Source organism: Carica papaya, chromosome 2 (genome assembly GCF_054855325.1).
Source record: "Carica papaya isolate Zhongbai chromosome 2, ASM5485532v1, whole genome shotgun sequence".
Taxonomy (NCBI): domain Eukaryota; kingdom Viridiplantae; phylum Streptophyta; class Magnoliopsida; order Brassicales; family Caricaceae; genus Carica; species Carica papaya.
The window spans coordinates 30,144,069-30,165,276 of record NC_142310.1 but is presented as its reverse complement, the minus strand read 5'-3'; the positions used below and the strand labels follow the sequence as shown (position 1 = coordinate 30,165,276).

Sequence of the window (21,208 nt, the reverse complement as noted above, 5' to 3'; positions counted from 1 at the left end):
ATATACTCTTGACTAAGTCTTAATTCATTATTTGTTCCCTTTGGATGTTCATTTTTCGCCTCATGTTCTTTTAATGAATTCAATTTCATCTTATTTCTAGTCCATGTTTTTCAACTTTCCTAATATTCTTCTTATGTTTCATTTCAATTCCTTCATTTGATAATTTTATTACCAAACCATGTTCTTTGACAAGTTCTTTCCCAATTTATACCCTTCAATAGTCTTTCTCAAGTTCATCAGTTATTTTCATTCTATCTCAATTATCTTATAACCTTCTCGCTATTTTATTCTTGGTCTTATACCCTTATTTTTCAGTCTTCTCTTCTTTAAGAATCTCATTTATGTATCTTTATGTCTTTATGATCACGTTGATCTTATCATCTTCAACTCTTTTAGTCTTCTCTTATAATGTTGTGTATTAGCCTTATCTAGTTGTTTATCAATTCTCTTTATCATTTGCTTTGACGACATTTTTTGTCGTTGATAAACCATTGTTGTTTATGTTTGGCATTTTTAATGTTCCTCTAATTCTAGGATTATTTACTTTTGGATGTTATTTCGATTAGACTTCTTTGTAAACTCCTTTGAAGCATGTTGTGGTGGTAAAAACATTAAACACTCAATCTGTAACACCACATCCCAGAGAAACAGAGATAAGCCGATGCTTCAAAATGACATCGTTTTATAGCTGCGCATCATGAGTAAGAAGAACCAAAACGATGTCATTTTGGAGAACTCCAAAATGATGCCATTTTGATGAAAGAAAAAGAAAAAAAAGAGGGCAACCAGAGGCGTGTACTTTTTATTATTTTAAAAATTGATGTACAAAGTATTCCTATAGATTGTTTTATCATTATATTGTGGGCATCAGTCAGGACTTAATAAAGACTAAAGGAGAATACCACAAACCCACGAGTCATATCTTAATGTCATGCCTAAGAATAATCACTTGCAACATTGGAAAACAAAAAGTGTAGTACTTAACAATAAAAAGAATGGAATAGGTAGATAATATAATCAATTTTAGCTAGGCCATTATATGACCACTCTATCAAAGATTCCTAATAATTTTCAGTAAGAAGTAGGAATTTCATAATCGCTTACTTAAAAGGATTTTAGGAATAAGTTGATCAAGTATTGAGGTATATTAAGAATTTTCTAGTCTTTGACAGACTTAAAGGAATTGTACGAGTTAGTTAAAGGACAATCTATGTAGACATCAAGACCTCAAATATGAAAGGGAAAAGCTCTTGAAAACCCTCATATCTTACCAAATTCATAAATAATATTTAGAATTGAGAAATGCACTCTTAGTAAGTACACCTTAATTATGGGAGCTAGAAATGGTCTGATTGCGAACTAAAGAGATCTCATCAATGATAACATTATAATGAAACTAATAGGTTGAAGATAAAACATGTAAAGATGTTCCAAACCCCAGGTCACTACAAATTTAGAGGACCAAATTTTTCTAAGGGGGAAGATTGTAACAGCCCGACTCAAAGAAACAGAGATAAGCCCAGGCTTCAAAACGACATCGTTTAGAAGCTGGGCATCAAGAGTAAGAAGGGCCAAAACAACGTCGTTTTAGAAAACTCCAAAATTTTGTCATTTTGATGAAAGAAAAAGAAAAAAAATAGGGCAACCAGAGGCATATACGCCTTTGACAGTCGAAGAAGATGAAGAAGAAGCCTAGACTTACATGCCAAAGAAGAAGGAAGAAGAGACGTTCACAGCTCTCTATCCTTCCACCTATTAAAGAAAAAATAAAGGAAGAAGTTAGGAAGAATGAGAGAAATATAGTCAAACGAGTAGAGAAAAAGAAAGTGAGTCACGAAAAGAGAAAAAATAGCTCAGTGAGAGAGAGAGAGAGAGAGAGAGAGGGAGGGAACAAACCAGATTGGTGGCGAGGCAGGTCTGGTGCATGCAGTGTGTGGTATAATAGAGAGACCCAAAACCAGAAAGCCGTAGATGGAGAACACGCGACAGTGCGCTCAGAGAAGAAAGAGAACAATAATGGAGGCTAGATGCGGTTTCACACATCCACTCCTTTCTCCAGCATGATTCTGCCATATCTAGGTCAAATCTGCATGCGTGGCTCATTCTGTGATGGTTTTCGGCCGAAGCATGGCGGTGCTTGCTGGTTTCAGCGACCGAGTGCATGGTGGCTATGATGCTCTAGTGGCGGTGCGTGTGGAGGTGCGCAAACTTATGGTGATTACGCGTAGTGAGTTCTAAGAACCTAATTCGGGTATGTTGATCTTTTACATCAGAGATAATTTCACGAACGAGACTTAGACATAAATCAAGTACGTGCGTAAGCGCTTACAAATGTAATTTAATCTTTCTAAGATATTAAAACTATGACATTTAGTAATTGATAATTAGGCGCAGGATTCTAACGATATTTTACTATTGATTGTTCTGTTCTTATTTATATTTACTACTGAAATTGCTGATGAATTATTTTGCTATGTTTTGCTAACTGAATTCGTATATGTACTGTTTACTATGTAATTGAGAGTATATTAAGGATATATAGAAGAGTTGAGGGTGATGAATAGTTACAGTATGTATGCTATAGGTATAGAATATATTAAATAATAAAAATTAAGAAATTTATTAGTGAGTATTAATTAATAAGTAAATATTAAAAGACGTGTAAAACCTATTTAACTATTATCACCGAGGGGTGGGTGGGTGTGTAGCTTTACTATCATGAACCTTACTCGTGGTTACGACTTTAGCCAAATGTGAGAAAACGACAAGTACTGTGAAACTGTGAACTGAACTGTATCATATTCACATAGTAGAGGGGATCCTTACTGGCCTCATTGATACCAGTAGAAATGGATCATGTGATGAAACTATTATTAATATGATATAAACTGATAAAAATGAATATAAAGTCATGTGTAACGTTTATGATACTAAAATACTGAATTAATATCTACTATTTTGCTTACTATCTAAATTGTGATACAGAATACTAAATTATACTATTTATTAAACTGTTTATACCTTAAGTTATGATACTGAAATAATGAATTCTGAATGTTTACTGAATAAACTGATTTATAAGGTTTAGTTAATGAATTAGGGTGTAGATACCACGTGTTTTTTGAATTAAAGAGAAAATTTTTTTAAACCATTTCTGTCGATAGTTTTATATTTTCTACCAACTTACACAGACTATTCTATTATTTGTTGATACTTACATGCTTATTGAGCATATTAAATTTACCTTATTTATTATTCATTTTTTCCATATTAAGATATTCAGAATCCCCCTCCTGGACAATGAAAAACCTGCTAAGAGGTCTTTTAATTTTTATTTTAATTTAAATTGTACTTAATGTTAATTATTTTATTTTTAGTGAGTATTTAGTTTAGAGTTTAGACATACCTCATGGATATTAAATATTTTGAGCTAAGTATGTAAGAGATGTATTTTTTATTATTTTAAAATTTGTTGCACGAAATATTCCTATAGATTATTTTGTCATGACATTGTGGACATTCGGTTACGACTATGGATGAGAGTTCGGGCCGTTACATAATCGCCCAATAAAAAAGGGAGTTTTCATTATTACGTTGTGTTATTTCTTATGACTTGAAGGCTGGTAGTTATAACTATTTTTTTTGTGTATAGTGTTATTGACATAGACAAGGCATGTATTTATATATAAATCAATGTTGTGAAGGGACCAAAATGGATTATGGTTTGGAAATAACTTGTTTGGATGACAACTCCACATCTAACAATTGCTCCAATTGTAGCTACTATAAACTTATTATAGAAAGTCATTCAATACCATTCCAAGTGTCTGTGAGGATTGTTTTATGGTGTAACCATATCAAGCTTATTCACATAACTATTTGGGTGGTCGATAACTTGCTTTATTTATGTTGTTATAATGGTGGCATGCTCACCCTGAACTCTATCAGCACGTGTTGTTCACGAATATGTTTGGAAGGCTTTATTGAAATTAATTAAATGTGCTTGAGTGCATACTAGTCTTTGGTTATACTATAAGAATAGGTGGATATATCTTAGTTGCAAAACTTTGGTCTTTTTTGTTAGTGCATACTAATGCATAATGCCCAACTGTTGGTGCTTGTTAAATGAGTCATCCAATATATTATATATGAGACATTCAATACTTTATATATGAGACAATGGCACATGAGAAAATGGTTTTTAGCTTGTTTTTGAGCACATTACTAAGCATACTTAGACCACAATGTTGTGAGAATTGTTCCCAGAATGTGGTTTGAGGGCCATATCCTACTACATTTAAATCCTATTAAGCGTTTAGGTTCCCATAACTGTTGTCTACTATGTTGCTGGTGTTTGTTTATTCAATTTTGCATTTTCTATTTGTTTTAGTTTCTTGTTTCTTATGATGGACCTTATGTGCATAATAACCTAATATTGTCAAACTAGTGTATATTCCCTTTAAATTTTCGAAATCCTTTTTTTTTAAAAAAAAAAATCATACTATTCTTGATAAATTGCTCTTAGTATTTTTTTTCTTTAAAAAAAAAAAAGCCTTTGTCTTTTATTAAAAAAAAAAAATAGGTTTTTTAGTTGATGTAGCAAATGAGTATTGGCTTATATATTATTTAACATAAACGGTAGAGATTTTCAAAGTGAAAGATATTGAGAAATTAATAAAAGATAAATATTTTATCAGTATACCATATTCAAGAATTGCATTCAGCAATATTTGATAATTGATTATAGAAAAATGTCAATTTTAATGGTCTATTTAAGATTTCTTGATTAATTAAACAATAAACATTATTAAAAAATACATCGAACAAGTTTTCCTACGTACAATTTCTTCCTAATAGTTCTAGTAGAATAATTACGAGGAGATCAATTCTTGATCTGTTGTTGAACTTGGAATAAAATGTGCTTAATTAATTTGCGTTGCGTACTATGAGTTTTAATTAATGAAGTCAAATTCCTAAGACAAGATAATTAAATTTGCGTTGCAGGTGTATAATAATGGAGTGTTGATGCGCATAGACAGATGCTAGCACATTATCTATATGTGTCTATGTATATAAAACAAGATTAATATAAAATTGAAAGAAGAAAACAAATGCTTCTTGTCCTTTTTGTTTGGATAAAAGAAAATAAATAGCATAATTTTGTTAATTACTGTGTATCAAAATATTATCTTTAATTTAAAACATTAAAATCATTCAGCAAAGTTGAAATTTCCTCCCTTGTCTTTGTAAGGGATATTCGCTATGCTACCTTAACTAGTCTCTACTCTAAGTTTGTAACAAATATTAGTGTAATTTGGGGTAAATAAGTTCTTTGTGGGTAATTTGTTATATATTTGAATGACTAGAAATAATAATTTACATTATTATTTTTGTAATTTATATTAATATTCACTACTTTTAATGTCGATACTTACAATTATAACAACAACAACAATAATAATAATATTCAATTTCAATAATGATACTGCACAAATAGAATTAACAGTAGTAATATTAAAAATATGTAGAATTAATTAATAGTGTAAGTATTATAAAATCTAATTTTTATTATTAAAAAAGATCAATAATAACGATAGTAGTAGTGATAAAAATAATTACGTTGGCTATACAGATGATAATAAGAGTGCTAATGGTGGCAATGACAGTAAAAATAATGTGGTAATGGTCGATGATGAAAATGGAAAAGTGGTGACAATAGCTGCAAAGTATGCAGCAATGACGAGAGTGGTTACAATGGTGTGATATTTTGATTTTAGTAGTCAACAGAATTGCCAATGGCAACAATAACAAGAGGTAATGTGTGACAAAATGACAATAATAGAAGTGATATTAATAATAGTTGTGATGGTAATAATAGTAATATAGTAAACGTGATAGTGACGATAAAAATCACTGTGATTGTGATAATAATGAGATGAATGTGACAATAATAGTAGTTGACGACTACAGTATTGACAAAAGAAAATATTATAATACAATATGAGTAACATAAGAAGTTGAAGATTATATAGAATTTCTGTCAAATGATATATATATAAAAAATTTATAAACTTCATTTTTAATATTTTTTTAAAATAAAAATTTATATATTTTATTTTACTATCTTGAAAATTTTATTGACACTGAATTTATTTACCTCTCGTGTGATGAATAATATTATTGACTTTTGATGGGTAATATCTTACCTGACTTATAAAACAATTACTTGCAAACATTGAGTAGAGTAAGAGAGTTTACCCAATGTAACGTTTTGATGGGCATGTTCAATTATATTTTTTGTAAGTACAGCTTAAATTTGGGTGTACATAAAATTTAATTTTATTTATAATAATGTAACGTGGTACTTATTGTCATAATTAATGGAAATGAAAATTTAAGTAATTAGCAAAAATTGAAAAAATATTGTCATCAAGTATAGGCATTAATATACAAAATGTTTAATCCAAATTACTAGTAATATTTTTATGTGTATGTATGGATATGTAAGTGTGTGTATGTATATATATATATATATATATAAAGAAATTGACGGAAGCTAATAATAGGTGGGTGGGGGGGGGGAAGAAGAAGTGAATGGCGCAATATTTACTTGAAATGGGAGGTGAAAAAAAAGAATAAAAACAAAAAGAAAACCCCTCGTAAAAGAAATCATTACGGCATTCCTGAAAGTGACTAATCGTGCTTCCTTCACCTTTAAAAAGGCTGCTTCAAATACACTAATCTTGCTTAATTTACTTCACCATCATTATTCAGTAAAAAGACTGCAGTTACTTGCGTCAGTAATTAGTAATTATTATTATACCATAGTTAAATCTTTTACCCTTCTCTTTTTTTTTTTTTTAACTTTAATGAGAGAGAGAGAGGATGAGGTCACGTGAGGAGGAAGAGAGATCACGTGTAAGAGAGGCCCCGGCCTGCAATATTCATGCAAATTACTGTGTGATATGAATAATGAGTGTTTGTTTTCTTATGGAGAGGATGTTCTTTTGTTTCTGTCCAAATGCCTGTGCTTATTGTGTGTGTGTGGGCTCAGAGTTTCAAGCCATTGTGATTGGTTCATCTCTTTCTCTCTCTCTCTCTCTCAAATTTTTATACAGCCGAAGAGCTCTGTGTGTATAAACACTGTACAGAGAGCTTTATAAGCAAGACTTTGCCACAACCATACTTGCTCGAGGTGGGGGTCAATGAAACAACAAAGCCAAGAAAGCCTCCATGAGAGAAATTAAGAAAAAAGCTAAAAAGCTTAAAGCTTAAAGAAAGCTGATTGCAGAAAGCAATCTTAGCTTTTCTCTCTCTCTTTCTCTCTTTCTTTCTTTCTCTCTTTCTCTTTCTCCACCCATTTTCTTTCTCTTGCTAAAGCTGAAACACCCACTACTAGCAAAAACTTCTCATCATCACCTGTACACTCAACGATTGATTGATTTCTCTTCACCCCCAACATATAGTCCACCAGAAGCCACAGATTCCAGCACTAACCCATGTTAGACAAAACAACTTCCTCCTCTGCTGCTCCATCTTCTTCTTCTGATCCTTTTCCTTCCTCTGAAAATGGGGTCACCAACAAAAGGAAAAGAAGGCCTGCTGGTACACCAGGTAAAAAAGCCAAAACCCACTCACTATTGCCTTCCTCATCATCCTCATCCTTCTTTCTTCGATTCAATTGATGGCTTTTCTTTTTGCAGATCCGGATGCAGAGGTCGTTTCTCTATCGCCCAAGACCTTATTGGAATCAGATCGATACGTGTGTGAGATCTGCAATCAAGGGTTCCAGCGAGACCAGAACCTGCAAATGCACAGGAGGCGGCACAAGGTCCCTTGGAAGTTGCTCAAGAGAGAGACGCAGGAGGTGAAGAAGAAAGTGTTTGTGTGTCCAGAGCCAAGCTGCTTGCACCATGACCCGTGCCATGCTTTGGGAGATCTGGTTGGCATAAAGAAGCATTTCAGGAGGAAGCATAGCAATCACAAGCAGTGGGTGTGCGAGAAATGCTCCAAAGGATATGCTGTTCAGTCCGATTACAAGGCACATCTCAAGACTTGTGGTACCAGAGGCCATTCTTGTGACTGTGGCCGTGTGTTTTCCAGGTTTTAATTACTTTCTTATTTCTTTATATTCATATATACCAGAAAATCAATTAATACCCATAAATAATTATCACTCACATACTACTTTTTCTCCTCTTTCTGATTCTCTTTCTCTCTCTTTATAACTCCTTTTCTCTTGTTTTTTTGCTTTAAATCAAAAATTTTAAAGGAAATCCAAAAGGGTATTGTTTTTCTTAAATTGTACTGGTTTCCCCACCTCCACTGAAGGTCTGAAACCCTAAAATCCCCAAAAATAGAATTTTAACAAATCTAATTTTCAATTGTACAAGAATTGCAAGCTTTTCTGTCCGAGTCTTGCTCTTGCCTTTGTTGGGGTTTTTATCATGATCCTCAAGCAAGTATAAGCTTATTATTTTCTTTAAACAAACAAAACTTTTTTTGGTAGTCATCCCAAATCCAAGAATGATTTCATCTACAGTACAAACATGACCTCATGTTTCAAAGTTTTTATATCATGTATATTAGCCAATGGTGGTTCAAGGTGTTGTTGCCACTTACTGTTCCCAATAACAGTATTTGTTGGCTAAAATTATAAAACGCAAATATACCCATGATATAATATATATATATGTATATATCACTAGTCACTTAAGGATAGATAGACCCCATTTTGAGTTCTTTAGCTTATAATTTATTTATAAATTCATTTGGTAAACCTAGTCACGTAATCCACTGTTCAGATTCTTAAACCAATTTTATATTGCCCTTGCTTCTTGCTAACCCTGCATGAACTAGATTTTGTAAGCTGCTTGCTTATTATTCCTTGACCTACTACTCTGTGTGTGTGTGTGTGTACGTATATATGTTTTGTCATGAAACTTGACCATTGAGATATTCTCAAGTTCAAGAACAAGCGGCTTCTTTAACGTACGTTAGTAAACAAACATCAAGTAGAATCCTGCTGAAAACGTGGTCGTTTCAGGGTGGAGAGTTTCATTGAACACCAAGATTCGTGCACAGTCCGTCGAGTCCAACCCGAGTTACAGTCGCTGCAACAAGCCTGCTCGTCTCGAACAGCATCGAGCACCAGTCCGTCAAGTGACGCCAATTTTAGCAGAGCCCCACTGCCTGGACTGCCAGTACTGGCGCCAAAGCCAACTGAGCCTGTCTTCCTCTACTCGGATCGCAACAACAAGAACGTCCACCCAGCTGCCTCTGATCATCATCTCAAAAAACACAATCTTGAACTCCAGCTCCTCCCATCATCAAATTCAGATGAGAATTTCGAGACCCGTCTGAAGCTTTCAATTGGATCTTGTGATAACGGTGACCACAATCTTGAGTCTGGAAAAAAGCTGGAGAAGAGTGCAAGTGAGTCGGCGATGGAAGCCACCCGTTTAAAAGAGTTTGCTAACGAGCAGTTACAATTGGCGGTGGCCGAGAAGGCATATGCGGAGGAAGCTAGACAAGAAGCAAAGCGACAGATTGAGATGGCTGAGCTTGAGTTCGCGAATGCCAAGCGGATAAGGCAGCAAGCACAGGCTGAACTTGAAAAGGCTCAAGCTTTGAAAGAGCAAGCAACCAAGAAGATCGGTGCTACTATGATGCAAATCACTTGCCAAGCCTGCAAGCAACAATTCCAAGCGTCCACTGCCACGGTGGCCGCAGCAGCTGACGAGACCTCGCTTGCTATGAGTTATATGTCTTCGGCCACCACCGAAGGAGAAGGAGAGTGAAACAGCACTGGAATTCCTCATGCAACTATGTATGTTATAGTTTAAAGGAAAAAGATTAAAAAAACAATCTCTTCAGCTCAAGATGCATGCTTATATCGTTACAAGGCTCTTCAATCTTTTTTTCAAAATTTTTTTTGGGGTATTTGTATATTTGATTATGCCTACTGATTTTCTTTGGCTATGTCAAGTAGGTTTTATTTATCTCTGACCATTAATTGTTGCGGTGTTGATGATTAAATGGATACTGTAAGTTGTAACTGGTTCTTGAATGGCTTTAATATATCTTCATTTGTTTTAAAGGCCAAAGTATATGTATGCATTGTAACTAGCATTCAGTCAATATTAATGTTGGGAGCAGTATCATATACAATTTTATATGTGTATATATATATATATGTATTTGTGTGTGTATTTACATACGATTCCCAGATCGTAGAAAAAGATGATGCATAATTAGATAAAACACAGAAGCAGGTTTATATTGTGAAGCCCATGTGGCCAATTACTACCCTTCCTTTAATTTTCTTCTTTTGTTGATAGTGGTGAAGTACTGAGTGCTTGTGTTAAAATGCACTAGTTTGAATATTGAGCTCTTGGTGCTGAAAAGAAACAGTAATACAACAAAAGCTATAATGAACATATGACCTTTTCTTGTGATATGACTTTGTTGTTTCCTGGTTTCATCATGACCCAAAGAATAGTTTATTTCATCGTGATCAGGAGACTGTTAATAATTAATTAACCAGAAAAAAGAAACTCATGCAAATCTCTACTTATACCTAATTAAGAACCGTAGATTAACATGATATATATACATGTAATCCCTCTCTCACGTAATTAAGTCATATACCGTACGTGTTTAATCAAATACTTACCACCCTGTGGTTAATTTATGACCTTTAGCTTGAAGGGCAATCATCATACGTACATACATATATATGTGGTTGATTTGTTTGAAATTAGAGAAAGCGTAATCATGAAAAACTGAGGAAGCTGACTGAAGAATTATTACTCACAAGTTCTTGTAATTATGAGCGTTCATTATTATATCACTAGCTAGCTAGCTAGTATATATGAATTTTTATATATGGTTGTGTGGTGTTGATTCAGAAACAGCCAATTAAGTAGTGAAGATGCAATGTAAGTACAGTGTTGGTGTAAAATGGTGTAGCTCCAGGGATATAAGTATGGATCTTGAAGGGCTAATTTGCATGGTTTTAATGGAGGGTAAAACAAAACCACATGGATCATATGTATTATGGGGGTGGATATTAGATTACGCTGGTTGAGGTTGGGGACCATTTTGCTAAAAAATAGGAAGGGCCATTCAAAGATGCTGACCCAATATACATATAGTGAGAGAGAGAGAGAGAGAAACATATATATATAGAGAGAGAAAGTGTAATATATATATATATGAGAAGAAAAAAGAGTTTTTTTTTTTTGAAAAAAAAGGGAGAGGGAGGGGAAAGAGGGTTGTCATTTTCACTGCATTTGTTGTCCCTTTTAAATGCTTATAAAAAGACCATGTTTTTCAGTGCCACAGTTGGAATGGTTATACGCAGGCAATAGTCCCTCTCATACATAAACAACACACACCTCTCGCTCACTCACTTTTATCAGAATCTGATAGACTTGCAGAGACACCAGCAACACAAGCAGTCCTTTTTCATTAATACCCATTTCATTACATACATACAACATTCACTCTACCCTCTTCTCTTCTCTTTTTTACCTTCATCACCAACCCTTTTCTCATCATCTTCTTTCTTTCTCTCTTTCTTCTTTCTTTCCTTCTTTAGATACATACATACGTGTTAAATAATGGTGAACTATAAAGAAGATAAGGAGAAGAAAGAAAATAGATGATGAGAATGGTGGTGGGTGTAGTTGATATTTGTTTCACAAGTTAAACCAAAGCAAAAAAGCCAAGGCACCAAAAAGGGTTTGTATTTCTCTCTTTGCTTTTTCAATTTCGGGACCACGTGCTCCTCTTTCCCCACCTTTTAATGCACCTTCCTCTTTTTGTCCACTGGATGGATAGATGGATAGATAGATATATATATATATATATATATAGCTCTTATTTTCTCCCGGTCCATCCGACTTCTTCTTTTTCCCTCCACAAAGCCCAAACCCACAGCCCAAAACAAGATTAATTATCATCGTAAGTTAGATACTTTTAATTTAATATTTGGGTTTTTTCTGTAAAAAAAAATAAATTGCTTGAAAAAGTGAGATAAAAAGTAAGCTTGTCTCTATGTCCTAATCTTCATAGATAGCATAGAAAATCTCTTCCACATGGAAGACTTAGAAAATGACTTCCCTACCTCCACAAACATACAACTTACGTTTATGAATATATATATATATATATCTTCATAAAAATATAAAATCATTAAATTAACACTAAATACAAAAGTAAATCACTGTTTTATTCTTTTATCATTTCATCTATTTAAAAATTAATATTTTTTTTTTGTTTTTAATAATCACCTATAACTTTATGTATTTTAATTATAATTAATAAGATTTTAATTCAACTATATTCATATTCTAATTTTTATGGTAATGTAAGTAGAAATAAATAAATAATCTATTATTATTGAAGGCAGAGAATATTAATTAATATAAGATCATAGTCAATTATATCTAAGAAACTAAACATAACTTTTATTAAATATCTCCCATGTACCCTATACGTACACACACACACACACACAAAGCCTCAAATGATTAAATCAACATGCTAAACCTCATTAAACTGAATAAACATAGGGAGTCCCCCTCAAAACTCCTAGTAGACATCCACAACATTTGGCTCCCGCAGCTAATCAACAGAATATAAACTTTTTTTAAAAAATATATATATATATAGAGAAAAGCACGATATATAACCAAATAAACTAAACATAAACATCACACTTCTCCACATAAATCTGCTTATTTAAAACTTAATTGAATTATGTTCAATAATTTAACAAAATTTGAGAAGTATTTTAGTGGGTTTTTTTTTTTTTTTTATTTAAAAAAAAAAAATTCCTTTGACATCAAATCTCACATCCTTAGAAGAAATAAGAAATGAGAAATTAGAAAAAGAAAATAAAAGAGATAAAATAGGAAATGTATGGTAGGCATATATTGTCAAAATTTAAGATGATGGAGTTGTGTGGTTTGGGCCTCTATTGTTTTATGAATGATAGCGATTTACTATTTTGGCTCCACTCTTCCTTAGAGACACAAAACGTGAATTCTGGAATCAATTCATAATTGAATAGTACAATTGGGCCTTTCTCTACCCTTGTTTATCCATCTAATAATAATTACTTCTTTTAGGAATGATAAATTCATCTCAACTAATTAAAATAAAAAAATAAAAATAATTTAATAGGTAGATGATATTAATATTTTTATTAATAAATTATTTTAAATTTAAAAAAACTTTGTTCTTTGGTGGTTAAAGTGTTTTTTTTTTTTTTTTTTTTTGTTTTTCTGAATTAATTGTAAAAAAATAAAAAGATCAAACGAAAAAATAAATAAATTACTATTGATGCCTGATTCTCATTGTGTTTTGACTTGGGAAGTCATCTTGGATGAGTTAAATTTTCTTCCATGAAATTCAAGATAAATAATTTTTCGTAAAAAAATTATTATGTTATTGAGATGTTTTAATAATGAAGAAATATTAAATAAATAATAAAATATGTAGAATCACTTAAACATTAAGTAAAGAAAATATTACATTTTGACATATATATATATATATATATATGTCTGTCTGTGTGTGCGTGCGTGCACGTGTGCAAATAATTTTGCTGCCATTTTTAATAATTGTTGTTTTACACAATTTTTTAGTAAAGAATACAAAAGTGATCGGTGCTCTAATTGCTTGTTGTGAGGTCATGTGGCGTCACACCCTACCATTCCAAAAGGAGAAAAATAAAAAAAAATAAAAAATATATATAATTTGCATCATTAAAATATTATGATGTTTATTAACTTTTTTTTTTTAATAAAAAAAGTCAATTATAATATTTTACTTTCTCATTATTATTATTTTATTTATATATTTTAACAATAATACGAAACATTCGCAAAATAAATACAATAATAATATACACCTTGCATATTGCTCTAACATTACAACTTAAATCATTGTAAAATAACCTATTGTACTGAATGATATAAATAGTAAATTGATATAGATGTAAATTATTTTAAATAAAAAGTTATTATTATTATTTTTTTTAAAATTATAATATTATTATAAAAAGAGATAAAAATAGAACCAATTTTTAATGAGAAAAACTAAATATAGTTATTTAAAAGAGAAAAGACAAGGAAAATATAATGATCTTAATACAGAAATAATAACAAGATAATTTAAATTGTATATGTATCTTTAGTTTGTCTGAAATTTCAAAAAATAGTTAAAATGAGTTTTTTTTTTATAAAAAATTATACATTTTACTAATTATATAATGATATATATATATATATTAATCGTAACACAACCTTCTAACAATGATATAAAAAATATAGACAGTGGAATTGGAACCCACAATTTTTTAATATTAATTGTAAGTAAGAGAAATAAGGTGGGCTACCTTTGAAGTGGGCTAAAGAGGCTGAACTACACCATGGGCCTTAATGATGTCTTGCTTCTCTTTCAATTTTTAAAGACTCAATTTTTTGTTTATTTAATGATTCGCAGAGAGGTATTTTAAGCATTTATTTACTTACTTAATAAATATATCTAACTAATTAACTTATGAAAACAGTATTTTAGAGACCACAAAAAATTTTACTTTGCTAATAAATATTTTTTTCCAATAGTATAAACTTAAATCAATATAATGTGAAGTACTTTACACTATTAAACGTATTGTAGTTATATTATATGTTCTCATTAAGTATTAAGATTAACAATAAACCATGTTTGATTAGTATCGATTCAAAGAAACATTTATAAAAGTACTAAATTTTATAGAATAATATTATTTATTACTTAATTTTATTTAATAAAAATATTTTCAATTCGATTTAATCATCTTAATTATTATAATATTTAACGCTGAGCGAGAAATACATTCGACTATAAGTAAAAAAATAATAGAGCAAAAGATGAGAAAAAGAAACAAGTGATGATTAAACATATTACAACATTTATATATTTGTAAGAAAACATTATGAATATGCAATTCTAATTAATTTGACAAAAATATGTGTTTAATACAAAGTAAATAATTGATAAAAAAATCACATATTTTTTCTTCTTTGTATTTTTTTTTTTGAAAAATCAATAAAATTTTATTATCAAATTCTAATGTAACTTCGAAATCACATTTGTATTAATATAAATAATTCAATAATTAAAAGGTATCGGACAATTTCTAACTATCATTCTTCACAATATAAGTCTCGTATCGAAATTTAAAATAGAAAATAAATAATTTATAAATTCAATAATCATATTTTATACTTCTTTTTTAATTCTCTATGGAGTCTTCTAATTTTATATTTAGCATAAATAACCTCCCTATGTGTTGTATTTTTCTATTTATTTTAATTAATTTACTAAAAATAATTTATTACAATTATTAAAGATAATTGGCGCTTGTACTGAGTTTTTCTCATTTATAAGCCAATATAACAACAAGCTTACACTCCCTGTCAAGACAGTAGTAATTAACAAAAGAAACAAAGAAGACAAGAATAGATACAACAAAATTCTTAAAATCAAATCTTTTAAGAAAACCTAACAATAACTTAACCACTGTTGCTGCTTCCATTTCCAGATCCGGGCATTAACTCTCTTAACATCGCCACCACCTGCAACATATTTGGCCTCTTTGATGGAAAATCATCAACACATTGAAGTGAAATTTCCAAATACTTCACCATTTCTTTAACTTGTATTACTTCTCCATCCTCCTCACTCCCTTTACTCAACAAAACTATTTCTGGGTCTATCACCTCCATCTGTTTACCTTCTCTTACTTTCATTTTCACCCAACCCACCAAGTTCGTGTCTCCAAAATCTTCCTTGTCTGTTGGCCGCTTTCCGGTCAGGAGTTCAAGCAGGACGACCCCAAATGAATAGACATCTCCCTTTGCCGTGCATCGAAAGCTTTGGTAATACTCCGGCGGGACATACCCGGGTGTGCCTGCAAGTGTGCTGACACTCAGATGGGTGTCGAGGGCGCTGATGAGTCTCGCCATTCCAAAATCAGAAACTCTAGCTTCCAGTTCGTGGTCTAGTAACACATTGCTTGATTTCATGTCTCGGTGTATGATGTGGGGGATGCAATTATGGTGCAGGAAGCAGAGTCCTTTAGCTGCTCCTCTTGCGATCTTTTTCCTTTCTTCCCACGTCAAAACTCGTCTGTCTCGTGTCTTGGGTCTTCCATGGAGCATTTCTTCAAGACTTCCAAACTGCATGAACTCGTAGACTAGCAGCCTTTCTTCTCCTACTTTGCAGTAACCCAGTAGAGGGACAAGATTCCTATGCTTTATCTTCCCAAGAGTTTCCATTTCTGCCATGAATTCTCGATCACCTTGGCAGCTCAGTCGTATCAGCTTCTTGATGGCTACGCTTGAGCCATCTTTCAATGTCGCTTTGAACACTTCTCCGAAACCTCCACACCCAATTAGACTTGCAGCAGAGAAGCCGTTTGTAGCCTCGATGAGTTGTGAAAACTTGAGCTTTCTCAGCTGTCTTTGGAAAGTTGCTACATTGATGCTCAACGGCTCTTTTTCTTTCTCAATTTTCCATGTCGTAGCTGCATGAGAAGCTTGTAAGCTATTGAGCATCTTTACTTCCTCTGCTTCTTTACGCCTTGCACGCATTGCAATTGCCCATATGATTAAAATGCATACAGAAGCAACCGAAATGAGGATGCCTAAGACAATGCTATTAGCCCATGATGCAGCTGGAGGCTTTCGATTTACTTTGCTGCTATCCACATCTCCGGTCGTTGCTGGTTGATTGTTGCTGTTCCGGCATTCAGGCAATGGAACTCCACAAAGTCCTGGATTGTGAGCATACTGGGTTGCAGGAAGAGTGCTTAGCTGCCCTCTTTGTGGAATTGGACCAGTTAACTCATTGTAGGACAGGTCAATTTGGACCAAGAAAGAAAGGTTAGAGAAAGACTCAGGAATTTGACCCTGCAACCTGTTATGAGATGCATCAAAGACACCCAAGTTTTTTAGTTGACCAAGTGTTGATGGAATCTCTCCTGAAAGCTGGTTATGTGCTATTTCAAGAACCTGCAAAGCCACCATATTCCCAATTTCATCTGGGATTTTTCCTCTGAGTTCATTGTATGAAAGATCAAGGTATTCCAACGTTTGGTATTGGGTTAGAAGGCTCAGAACTGCGCCAGAGTACATTCTGGTGAAATCACAGCTCTTCAAGGTCGGTATCTGCAGCAATCTTTCTGGTCGAATTCCTGCAAATTCCAGCAACCCTCCAACTCCTTTACATGAATTCCCTACATTTCTGACAAAAACCAGAGTGTTATCAGAGAGAATTCCACTTAAAGATTTGGCACCAAGCTGTCTACCGAGCCGAGGTGGGATTTCTCCGGTGAGCTTGTTGCTGTTCAAGTCTAGCCAAACCAAACTGCTGCAGTTTCCTAGCTCCCCTGGTATCTCACCAGTCAAGCTATTATTGGCCAGCTGCAAAACAGCCAGCCTGGACAGAAGGCCAAATTCGTTTGGAATATCACCAGTGAGTTCGTTGCTTGTTAAAGATATCCATTCAAGATTGCTGCAATTGAATAATTCAAGTGGGATTTCACCACTAAGATGATTGTTGTTGAGAATAAGATCCTTCAGCTTCGTGCACTTTCCTAGTTCAGGTGGGATTTTTCCTTCCAACCCATTGAACCATGCGATCAGCTGCTCTAGCTTCTCCAGCATTCCCAGCTCTGCTGGGATTGATCCATTGAGATAGTTTAAGCTGAAATCAATCGTCTTTAGCTGTGAACATTGAGATAATTGGCCTGGAATTCCTCCTATAATCAGATTATCTGGGATTCTAAGCTCCTCAAGCGAGGCAGCGCCAGGGCATAAATCTGGTGGGATTATCCCAGAAAATTGATTGGAACTGAAATCAATAATTTTCAAACTTTTGCACGACGATAAGGAGGAAGGAAATGGACCAGAAATGGCGTTGTTACTCAACAACAAGGTCTCCAACGAGCCAAGATTCAGAAAAACAGAATCTGGCAAGGGACCTGATAAATTATTGTTGGATAAATCTAAAAGTTGCAGCCAAGAACAGGAAGATAAAGAACCAGGGACTCTGCCCGAAATGTTATTGTAAGAAAGCTGCAGCTCTTGCAGTGAATTACAGGCATTTCCCAATTCAAATGGAATCCAACCAGTAAGATGATTGTGAGAAAGATCCAATCTTTGAAGACTGGTGAGATCTCCCAAAGACATTGGGATCTCTCCAGTGAGGAAATTAAACGATAAATTCAATGTTTTCAGGCTTGAGCAATTCGAAAGAGAGTTGGGGATGGAATCCATTATATTGTTTCCAGAAAGATCAAGGTGCAACAAGAAATTGCAAGAATTCTCAGTTTTCAAACCTGAGATTGAACCTGTTATGTTGTTATAAGAAAGATCAAGAGCCTGCAACTTATCAGCGTTGACAAGAAGATTTTCAGGTAAAAACCCTGTTATATTGTTAAAAGAAAGATTGACATAAACCAAATTTGGCAATTTGGAGAAAAAGTTATCAGGGAGAAGACCTACAAGTCCCGCAGAAGACAGCTCAAGCTGTTTCAAACCAGATGGAAGTTGAAGCAAAGAAGTAGTATTTACAGTGAACATATTAGCTGACAATTTGAGAACAGAGAGCATATCTAGAGAAGAAAAAGGTTCAAAATTTATAGTTCCCATAAGATTAGAGCCAGTAAGATCAATTTGATTGATTCTTTGTGAAGAACATGTAACTCCATACCAATTGCATGGATTCCTTTTGAGTTGCCAACCTGAGAGTACTCCATTTGGGTCTTTCACGATCATCTTCTTGAACAAAAGTAGAGCCGCTGCATCTGTTTTGACGGAAGGAGTAGTGGGTGATCCTTGTTCACTTGCAGAAACTAAAAAGTAGAGTAGGAATAGAAGAGAGAGAGCGAGATGATACAAAGACTGAACTGGGTTTCTGTCCATTGATGAAGAAAGTTGCAGAAACTCTGCTCTGAAAGAGAGAGAGAGAGAGAGAGAAAGAGAGAGAGAAAGAGAGAGAGAAAGAGAAGAGTTTGGAGAAGAGGGAAAGAGGAAGAGTGAATGAAAGAGAGAGAAAGAGTGGTGAAAATGATGAGTAGTAGTTGTTGCAAAGCAGGAAGAGAAGCTTTAGAAAAGGAAGTTGCTTTTATTTTTACAGAGTTTTTTATAAAATGAAAAAGGGAGGGAAGGTGGAGGAGGAGAGCGATGAGAAAAGGGAAAGGAGAGGGGCACATGATATATATCATATATGTTTATTGAAGTCATAAGATTATAAAATAATGGTATAATAATTAAGCAATGTGTGCATAATAATATTATTATATGTAATTTTCAAATATAAGTTTTAGTTATACGGTTCGTGGGTGAAGAGTATAAGAAACTATAGAAGAAGGAGAAGGAGAGGGTCTCGGGCGATTTGACTTATGGTCAAAAGGGATGGGACCCACAGACACAAGTCTATCTAAGATCGGCTCTCCAAATAAAAATAAAAAAGAAGGCTGCGGTTTGTTGATCCGAGGGTCATTTTCTGACAAGCAGCGTGAGAGAATGTTTTTCGCACAGATCACTGTAGGCGACTTTGCATACCAAAAAACCAACTCACGCACTTCTCTCCATCATTATGCGCAACTTGGTTTTACTTTCCTATTTTATAAACTTAATAAATTTTGTAGTTTCCTAATTAATGCATTAATGTTAGGTTAATTACTAGTTTTGATTTGATTTTTTTGTATGATCCAAGAGGGAGTTGCTGAGATTCATTACATGGGATTTTTAGAGCAACTTGATAGGAATATTTCAGGTTAATTATATTTGAGAATCCGATTCTTAATAAGGTCTTTTTCGAACAATAATAAGAATCCACAAGAACCATTTTATGAGTTGACATTTTGATAAATATCCGAATTATTTTTAAAAGAATTCTTCAGTTTATCTATTTTTATACAAATTTTACTATTATATAAATTTACATGCTACTTTTAATATATTAAAAAGAGATAAAAAGTGAATATATATTTAAATATATATATCTCTTACCATTACGATTATTATTATTAACATCACTTTATTTTTTTATTATAGTTATTAATAGTATTGTTATTATTATTATTATTATTATTACTGTTCTATTTTTGTCATTATTATTATCATTCTCATTTATGTTAATATAATCATTAATTATTAATATGAATTAATAAAAAAAAAATTATGTATATATTTATGTTATATTATTTAGTTTTTTTGCTAATCATTCAAAAAAGATAAAAATATTGCCCATAAGATTAATATATTATACTATCAAATTATCTTACTTCACCCAATTCACTTCTATACCCTTTTAAAGAAACCAGAAAATTCTACATCTAAAAATGATGGCCAAAAGTGTGGTCCAAGAAACCAAGGTGTTCCCTTGCCCTTGGAGAGATACATGTATGTAAGTATATATGTACATTTGTAGTGAGAGGGGAAGATGATGTATTTTAATATTTACCTTTAATTAATATTATTTTATTTAGGTTAATTATGGAATTTTTATAATTAATAAAGGGTATCACTTGTGTGGGTCCCATCTCTGCTGAATTTTGGAGGAGAATCAATGATACAGTTCACTTAGTAGTGACTCGAGGGTATCAATTAATTTGTTGATTTCTTTTCTTTTTTTAAATTTAAAACAAAAAAAAAAGGTTAGAGAGATATTTTGTAAAACTGTAAATAAATAAATAAATAAATAAAAAGGGCCCACAATAGAAACAACATCAATTAAGGTGTGGTGGGAGGTGATGATTCCACTTTCTTCACCCTTTTCCTTTTGGTGGTTGACAAGATTAAACCTCTATTTACTGTTATACACCACACTTGATAAACATCTGTGTGTGTTTTTTTTACACTTTAAAACTTACTTTTTAGCTAGGTATGGGACCAATCTTATTCTTCAAATATCTCTCTCTCTATATATATATATATATATATATATATTTAAATATAGACCTATGTATATCTAAACACTCTTAAATTCCTCCTTGCATAAAACCTATGCAATTACCTAATCAATGGTGTTTGTGCCATCTAATTATAACTCTAATCCTGGGTTGGCCCCAATCACATTTGAGTTTTAGCATTCTTAAATTTACTTTCTTTGAAGTTTTGAGAAGGGATTAGTATTTAAATCT

At 32.7% G+C, this 21,208-nt stretch overlaps 2 protein-coding genes across 2 annotated transcripts; one reads left to right on the top strand and one right to left on the bottom strand.

The window, feature by feature from the left end:
• The first annotated feature begins 7,069 nt into the window (after positions 1–7,069).
• SGR5 (C2H2-like zinc finger protein) lies at positions 7,070–10,099 on the top strand. Its single transcript, XM_022054350.2, has 3 exons — positions 7,070–7,614; positions 7,704–8,103; positions 9,047–10,099. Exons 1-3 carry the CDS (start codon positions 7,500–7,502, stop codon positions 9,798–9,800), a joined length of 1,269 nt encoding a protein of 422 aa, XP_021910042.1. The 5' UTR covers positions 7,070–7,499; the 3' UTR covers positions 9,801–10,099.
• Positions 10,100–15,410: 5,311 nt separating this feature from the next.
• Positions 15,411–19,239, bottom strand: BRL2 (BRI1-like 2). Its single transcript, XM_022054348.2, has one exon. It carries the CDS (start codon positions 18,981–18,983, stop codon positions 15,570–15,572), a length of 3,414 nt encoding a protein of 1,137 aa, XP_021910040.2. The 5' UTR covers positions 18,984–19,239; the 3' UTR covers positions 15,411–15,569.
• Positions 19,240–21,208: the final 1,969 nt, after the last annotated feature.

Coding starts and splice junctions, on each gene's coding strand:
- BRL2 (XM_022054348.2), bottom strand. CDS start 18,983: ATGGACAGAAACCCAGTTCAGTCTTTGTATCATCTCGCTCTCTCTCTT.
- SGR5 (XM_022054350.2), top strand. CDS start 7,500: ATGTTAGACAAAACAACTTCCTCCTCTGCTGCTCCATCTTCTTCTTCT. Junction 7,615..7,703: donor AAGGCCTGCTGGTACACCAG/GTAAAAAAGCCA, acceptor TTCTTTTTGCAG/ATCCGGATGCAGAGGTCGTT. Junction 8,104..9,046: donor TGTGGCCGTGTGTTTTCCAG/GTTTTAATTACT, acceptor TGGTCGTTTCAG/GGTGGAGAGTTTCATTGAAC.